At 57.5% G+C, this 8,003-nt stretch overlaps 1 protein-coding gene across 1 annotated transcript; it reads right to left on the reverse strand.

Moving 5' to 3' along the window:
- Positions 1-856: 856 nt before the first annotated feature.
- Positions 857-7,751, reverse strand: FAM131B (family with sequence similarity 131 member B). Its single transcript, XM_052638904.1, has 7 exons — positions 7,712-7,751; positions 5,101-5,210; positions 4,759-4,794; positions 4,399-4,492; positions 3,895-4,092; positions 1,721-1,864; positions 857-1,561 (listed from the first exon to the last, which is right to left on the reverse strand). Exons 1-7 carry the CDS (start codon positions 7,737-7,739, stop codon positions 1,089-1,091), a joined length of 1,083 nt encoding a protein of 360 aa, XP_052494864.1. The 5' UTR covers positions 7,740-7,751; the 3' UTR covers positions 857-1,088.
- Between the last annotated feature and the right edge of the window lie 252 nt (positions 7,752-8,003).

Here is an 8,003-nt window from a genome sequence, read left to right on the forward strand (position 1 = left end):
CCAGGAGTCCTGGGAGGAGATGAGGAGGGGCAAAGGGGGCCAAGCACCCTTGCTGCTCCTCAACCAACACCAACCCCCTCCCCTGCCCCAATCCGGGGGGTGCCTGACAGCACCAGACCCCTCCCTCCACCCCCACTCAACCCTGAGTCCCCAAGAAGTTATAAAAATGTAGAAAAGGCAAAGAGAAAAGTGTAAACAGCTCCAGAGAATTAGGGCTGGATGGAGGGAGGCAGCTTCATGCTTCCTGTCTGGCCAGGACGCCAGCATTCCGAGTCTCCCCTGGGAGGGGTGGGCTGGGGCTCCCAGAGCAGGGGATGTTAGAAGGCAGAAAAAGGGAAGAGGAGCTGGAGCAGCCAGCCCTGGTGGGGGTCCTTTCCCAGGCCCTTGGGGTCCTCTGTTCATCCACTGGATATACTCAAGATTTCAAAGCACGTGGCCTGTGTTTGTCCCTGGTCTCACCAATGACCACCGGGCCCCTGTGCGTCCCAGCTGCCATGTCCACCTCCTCCACGACCCCTCATCTCAGAAGCCAAGTTACCTCTGAGGGTAGAGACTCCACCCTCCCAGGGGACGTGGTCTGTACGTTGCTTCCCCCAGCCCCGGGTCCATCTAATCACATCCAACAGCCCCGCAGGTCCGTGCCTCATAGGAGGGCTGAGCCTGGGCCACAGCCAGAGAAAAAGAGTTGGGAAGAGCAAGAGTGATGTGGAGAAAGGAGGCCTTCAGACAGCCACAGTGGAGGCTTCTGGAAGACGAGATCAGGGAGCAAAGAACGGCGATCCAGGGCACGGCGCTCCTGTGCTCGGGATGCACACGGGGGCTCCGCTGCCGCAGACCCAGAAGCCCGCAGGCAAGCAAAGTTCCGGGCCATCTTGTTGCCCGGGCCTCAATTCCTGGACCTGTGGTCTCTACAGCATAAGCCCGGATAAAATTCCACCCCGCCCCTCCGTTTGGCTGGCGAGGACGCCTGGACTCATCAGGGTCGTCTTGCCCAGGTTTCACGCGCGCTGCTGGGGGTAGGAGGAAGGTGTGGTTGCAGCCAGGGCCCTCAGGCGGGAGTGGACGGCTGGGCGAGGAGTGGGAGGAAGCTAGTTGTTGGTCTCGCCTTCCTCCTCATCAAATGACTGCACGCCTGAGGATGTGACGTCAGACACCTTCCGGCTGAGAGCGGTGGACATCTCGGGGTCCTCGCGTGGGGAGAGGGACTCCAGGTCCCGGCATCCCGCATCCTCTTCCTCCTCAGGGGCCAGCGGCCTCTTCTCCTCCTCTGCGGGGCCCCTTGCCAGGTCCACCCCGCCCACCCCTGGAGCCCAGTCAGTGTCTCCCCCCAGCAAAGACGAGGGCTCCTGAGCAGAGTATCCAGAAGCAGGTTGGGAAGGTCCCATTTCATGCAGGCTAGGCTGTGAGTCATCAAATGCAGGCCCGAGATAGGATCCTGTGGCCGGAGAGGCAATGAGGGACTGGTCGCTCGCTTCCCAGGCATCTGATGACCCCAGACAGTACATGCCCTGGGACACATAGGAATGAGGCCAGCCATCCATCGGGGCTTGAGCGAGGGCATCTGGAAAGAGAATCAGGAAGGTTGGTGGGGGCCCAGGACATCATCAAAGGCAGTGACAGGAGCACAGAGAATTGAAGGTGAGATGGGGGTGGGACGTGGCAGGCAATAGGAAAGCTGCTGTGAGCACGGAGTCTTAGAGATGAATGGAGGTAGCCTCACCCTGACTCTCCATCAGCTCCTGGTAGTTGTCACTGTAGTTGCAGCCCAGGGTTTCCTGGGTGGAGTTGACACTCATGTCCTCACCATCCATGGAAGACCAGGCCATGAGTGTGGCCTCGGAGATGGCAAACTGTTCCATGACGCCTGGGAGAAGAAAGGTAGTTAGCACAAGATGCCTCCAGGAAGCCTTAGACACAGGCCTGGGGAAGGAGCATCAGTGTGGTGCTGTCAACAGGAATATAACACGAGTCATTTGTGCAGTTTAAAACTGTCTGCTGCTGCTGCTGAGTCGCTTCAGTTGTGTCCGACTCTGTGCGACCCCATAGATGGCAGCCCACCAGGCTCCCCCGTCCCTGGGATTCTCCAGGCAAGAACACTGGAGTGGGTTGCCATTTCGTTCTCCAATGCATGAAAGTGAAAAGTGAAAGTGAAGTCGCTCAGTCGTGTCCAACTCTTAGCAACCCCATGGACCGCAGCCTGCCAAGCTCCTCTGTTCATGGGATTTTCCAGGCAAGAGTACTGGAGTGGGGTGCCATTGCCTTCTCCCTTAAAACTGTCTAGTAGTCATATTAAAATGAAAAAGAAACAGGTAAAATGAATTTTAATAATACATCTTTAATCTAATCTATATAAAACTGTCATTTCAATGTATAATCCATATACAAATTATTGAGATATTTTACGTTCTTTTATTCACACAAAGTCTTTGAAATCCAGTTGATATTTTGCACTTAGGGCATGGCTCCGTTGGACTAGCCACATTTCAAATTCTCAGCCACATATGGCCAGCAGCTACTGTATCGGACAGGACAGTTTTTGTATATGCCCTAAAACAAGGCAAAATCATGGGTGACTTCCCAGGTCAGACTTAGAATTCCTAGGGGAAAGAGTTGGGGGGGTCTTCTGGTGAGATATCATAAGGGATTAAAATTGAGGATTTCCAGAAGTTTATCTTTTTTAGGAATGGTAGCTAGAGCTAGGTAGTCACGGCCGGAGGAAGCTAAATGGGAGGGATTGTAGGTCTACAGCGGTATCAGGCTGAAAGTTTAAGGCCTGGGGTGGCAAGGGAGTGGGGATAGAGTAATGAAGGTGCATAGACTCGGGGCTCCCATGCTAGTCAAAGCCGTGAGTAAGTTGGAGCCTACTTTGCTAGCTGCCCTGCATTACCCCCGACCTGTTCATCTCCCCACCCCACTGGTATTTCTTCTGCCATGCACACCACCAGAGCTTTTTCTGAAGTATCTTATTGAGATCTGCCACCAAGGCTTGGCCAATATTGCTGTTATTTAGCTGCTAAGTTGTGTCCGACTCTTTTTCGATCCCATGGACTGTAGCCCACCAGGCTTCTCTGTCCATGGGATTTCCCAGGTAAAAACACTGGAGTGGATTGCCATGTTCTCCTCTAGGGGGGGTCTTCCCCATCTAGCGATCGAACCCATGTCTCCTGCATTGGCAGGCAGATTCTTTACCTCTGAGCCACCAGGGATGCCCCTGGTTAGTGTTGTAAGTACATCATATGCCTGCCTCCTACCTCTACTGAATAAAAGCTCTTCTGTACATACCCTCTCCTCACCCAGGTCCCTTGATCTTCTGGTGGTTGTACAAGTAAGTTGTCTGTAAGTGAATCCATGACAGCAAAGTGCTGATGTGCAAAGGCCAGAAGTGAACCCCAAGGCTTTTCTTTCTTTTTCATCATAAAACATAAGTAGAGACAGAGACTATTGAAGTCTAAGGCCCCTGCTTTTTTTTCCCCTGTTAGAGGGAATCCAGAGATTGGACAGTCCTAACGTGGGAGAGAAGACATCAGGTGGGCCCACAATCTCATGTTAATTTCCCTCACCTTCTGAGATGACGATAAAAAATAAGTTTGAGGGACTTCCCTGGTAGTCCAGTGGCTAAGACTCCGGACTCCCAATGCGAGGGTCCAGGGTTCGATCCCTGGGAACTAAAATCCCACATGCCGCAACCTAAGACCCAGTGCAGCCAAATAAAAACAAATATTAAAGAAAAAGTTTGAGAGCACTTGTCAGAATGAACAAGTCAGAGTCCTTGAAATTCGAGCTAGCTGGGAAATGAAGTCTGATGGCATCATACGGACAGAGCCAGTCCTGCCCCAGGGGACCAGGCTTGGCCATCCTGAAAATGTGTCTCTCGAGGGGCTGGGGAATAAGTACCTGCGAGGAAGCGGGCCTCCTTCTCGCCGTCGCTGAGGTCGGAGTAGGCATCTGTGTCCCTGCGGACGGCCTCGTGGCTGTGCTGCGGCTGAATGGCTGGTGTCTTCCCCCAGCCCTGCCACTCAATCATGTGGGCCACTCGGCCCTGCCCCATGGCTGTGGGCTTTGTCACGTGGTCCTTCATGCTTCTCGAAATCCCTGAGGGGCCAGACATTCCCCACGTCCTCCAGAACATCACACAAGAGCTGTACCAGATTCCCTCCAAACCCCGTTATCCCCACCCTAGCCCCATGGGATGCTGTCTCATGAAAAGGGCAGGTTATGCCCTGAGACACCGTATATGAGGGGTGGTCTGGAGGGTTGGAGGGGCTTGATAGAAACGGCAAACAGGCCCGGAGTATGGGGATGAGGGTGTGTTTTCCAGGCCTGAACCCCAGGGAGCCTGAGGCCAGAAGCCCACAGGTAGTGTCCTGTCTGAAAGCATCCCCAGGCGGGGAGTCTCACCTGAGAACGATGACTTGGCCAGGGCCCCAATGCCATAGGCGTTCGAGTTTCGCTTAAGCTTCGGAAGGATGGAAGTGGTGTCCTCCATGGAGAGCTGGGAGGGGGACATGGGAGATGGGGCAGAGGGATAAGAGAGTATGGGATGCTTGTATGTTCAGAGGAAGGATCTGAGCTAGGACGGGTGATAGGAAACCCTGATACCCAGGAGGCCCACCTCCCAACCGCTCTTGGAAGTTTGGGGGTATGTAAAGAACGTGAGAGCTTCCAGGGCCCATTGGAACCAGGGACCTCTGTGATCTATAGCAGGCCTACCAGAGAGGAGTTAGGGGGGAGGTCGGGGGTGGGGGGAGCTGCACTCACATTGATGCCATCCCAGGAGAAGTCTGTCCGGGTTTGCTGCAAGGAGAAGAGGAGAGGGGGTGGGTACCCGGGACACTTCCTCAGAGGGCCTTCCAAAAGTGTGTGAAGTAGGGAGGGCTTTCCTGAGAGTCACACCAGGAACTTGGGGTCTCGGTATGGAGCACTGGGCTTGTATTTGAGGAACAGAGGAGGAACATTCAGTGAAAGAGTCAGTCTGGGAGCCGGTCTGGGATGTTATCCTGGAATTCAGGGAGATGGCTGAAGGACCGGGTTCGGGGGTCTTTTTGAGCTCTTTCAGGAGGGCAGCTGAGCAGGGGAGTTGGGGGGGGGGGGGGTGCTCACCTCGGTGGATGGCCGATGAAGGCTGCTCCCGTGCAGCGAGCTGGTGCTGTCCATGTTGATTTGGTCCACATCCTTCAGGCCCTTCCAGTCCACGGCGATCACCTCATTTCCTGTGGTGGCCAGATGGTGAGTTGCGTCCCTTTCACATCCCCCCCCCCCCGCCCCCGTGCCCACCCCGATGGCCCCTCATTATTCTCTTCCTCCAGAATTCTGATGCCACAAGTGGGGGGCCAGCCCCCCTCGCCTCCCACAGCCACTCTCTCTACCAATTGCCTATTCCCCTCTACATCTCCACTCACCCCCAGTTTTTGGCACGCCGAGCTCAGTCAAGGACAGCACACTTAGGAAAAGGGTCCCATGAGCTTATTTGTTGCTCTTGTTTAAATGGAAGGGCCAGTGGCTGGGCTTTAGCAGGAAAACAGTTCTCCATTCTGTCTCAAGGGATCTCTGAGGGTTTCTTTATGGGAGTGCCTGGATTCTGTACTTTTCCTCTATTAGATCTCTACAAACAAGGGCAGAACTTTTCCGGGGCCAAGCCTCCCTCCTTGTTGGCTTTATTACATGTGAGGTGGAAGGATTGCATCTTCCCTGGTTGGCCCTCCATGGGAGCGGGTGGATTTGTATGAGAGCAAGGAGATTTGGTGGGGATGGAGGTGAGAGCTGGGTGTGTTCACCTAGAATCAATGAGAGCAGAGAAGCAAAGAGATGGGATCATTCTACCTGACTGTGGGAGACGCAGGCTAAATGAAAGAGAGAAGGGAGCCAGAGGAAGGAGAGCAGGGGGCTTTGAAAAACAGAAACTAAGGGAACAGGAATTCAAGTCAGAGAGAAGACAAAAGACAATGGGAGGGAGTGGACGGAGTTTGAGGGCTGACGGGGAAACTGGAGGGCCTAGGAGGACGGTCATTGTTCAGCTCAGGCCAGAGCTCCTTGTACATGGAGACTGCTGGTGTGAGGGCAGGGTGTGCCTCCTGGAAGGCTTGGGAAAGAATCACTTGGGTGGTAGATGCTGGGCATTCAAGCATAAAGTTTTTTGATTCAGAGTTTAGGATTAGGGGTCCACTCTTGAGAAGGGGGGAATTGACTGTGATCTTGGGTGGCAGCAGGAGGTACTGGGTGTGTAAGGATGACATAGATGCTGCAAGCCTAAGGACTGTGGTTGACAGGTCTGAGAGAGGAAGGACCCTTACAAAGCGAGCACTTTCTCCCCGGGGCTACAGGCGAATGGTGCCATGGGTCAGAGCAGAGGAGGCGTCTGGGAGGGAACAGGAAAGACGGACGTCTGGGCGAACAGAGCAGGAATGGGGCAGGCAGGGAACCACCTCTGAGGGGAAGGGAGATGGGGAGGGCAGAGTGGGAGAGAAGGGCTGGGGGAGGTGGCCTTTGCGAGAGAGGGAGAGCTGAGTCAGAGTCGCGGGGGGCAGGGAGGGGGAGGGAAAGAACCCCGAACAGAGGTGAAAGCAGAGTGGGGCAGGGGGTGGGGGTGGTAATCCATGGGAATACATCCGTCTCAGAGAAATCAGGCTTTTGGAGAGTGAGTTCGTTTGCAATAATAATACAAATTATTCTCTCAGCCTGAGGTCACTGGGGCATGCAGGCGGGAGAAATTGGGAGTTGGAAAAATTGGGGGGTTGGGGAGAGGGTTGGATCAATCTGTTGAGCTGTGAGAGCGGAGTGGGTGCACTGGGTAGGGGAGAAGGGGTGGTAGCAAGGCAGAGGGAAGAAGTCTTAGGAGGCGCCTCGCTTCCTTCCTCAAGCCAAAGGTAAATAAAGAGCCGGCCCCGCCCCGCCAGCCCCGCCGACAGGTGCAGTCGGGTCCCCGGTTCCCTCCGCCGTCGGCCCCACCCTCCGGGGAGCCGGCTCCCGACCCCTCTCCGGCCCTCTAACCGCCCCCCGCCTCCTCCGATGTCCCCGGCTCATCCCCTCTACACCAGCCCAGCGCGGCCCCATTCCCTCCGGGCGTGGAACCCGTTGCCCTCCCGGAGGCACCAGGCTCATCCCGCCCCCGCCCCGGAGGGAAAATGCACGTGAACAAAGCAAATCGGGGGAGGCAGGGACGACAGAAAAAGGCAACGGAGAAGGAAAGAGATGGGGGCAAAACATCCAAGCCGGATGGAGGCGGGGTGCGGTGGGTGGATGGGTGGGGGGGCGCGTGCGAAGGAGACTCGGGGCTGAGACTGAGGTTGGGGGGTCCTTCGAAGGGGGCGCTGCTCCGGACACGGAGTGGGGCGAGAAGGCGCTGGGGAAGGCAGGGCCTGGAGGTGGAGGGTGCAGGACGGGAGAGTAGGGGAGAGCCACGGAGAGGATGCCGGTGGGGGTATGATGGAGAGGGACCGCGCCTGGGGGAGGGCGACGGAAGGAAGCTAGAGGGAGACGGATGCAAAGAGCCCGGAGGGATGCAAGCCCAGGAGGCGCGCGCGAGGAGAGCGGGGAGAGACGAAGGCAGGGACCGCGAGGGCTCGGAGGGAAAGTGAGGAAGCGAGGCCGGACCGGGCGGGTGCGGAGAGAGGGATCCCGGGGAGGGGCGCGGGGCGCGGTGGGGGAGGGGGCCGGAGGACCGGGCCGGGCCGAGCCCTGCCTCCGCCAGCGCCCGCGCCGCCGCGGTACCCACCCACGGTCCGGGAGCCGATGCAGCCCATGGCTCCGGGCCTCCAGGCCGGGCCCTCACCGACGCGGGGCGGGCGCCGGGGGGAGCACCGGGAGCCGCGCCGCCGCCCCAGCCGCTCTGCAGCGCCGCGGCCGTCTCCGCTCGGCTCCGCTCCCCCCTCCCCTCTCCATCCCTCCCCGCGGCAGCCTCCGTCGCCGCCGCCGCCGCCGCCGCCGCCGCCGCCGCCTGGCTCCCCCGCCCCGGCTCGGCTCGCGGCGGCGGGGAGGGGGCGGCCCGGGGATTGGCTGCGCCGGCG

This window comes from Budorcas taxicolor, chromosome 4 (assembly GCF_023091745.1).
Source record: "Budorcas taxicolor isolate Tak-1 chromosome 4, Takin1.1, whole genome shotgun sequence".
NCBI classification, from domain to species: Eukaryota; Metazoa; Chordata; class Mammalia; order Artiodactyla; family Bovidae; genus Budorcas; species Budorcas taxicolor.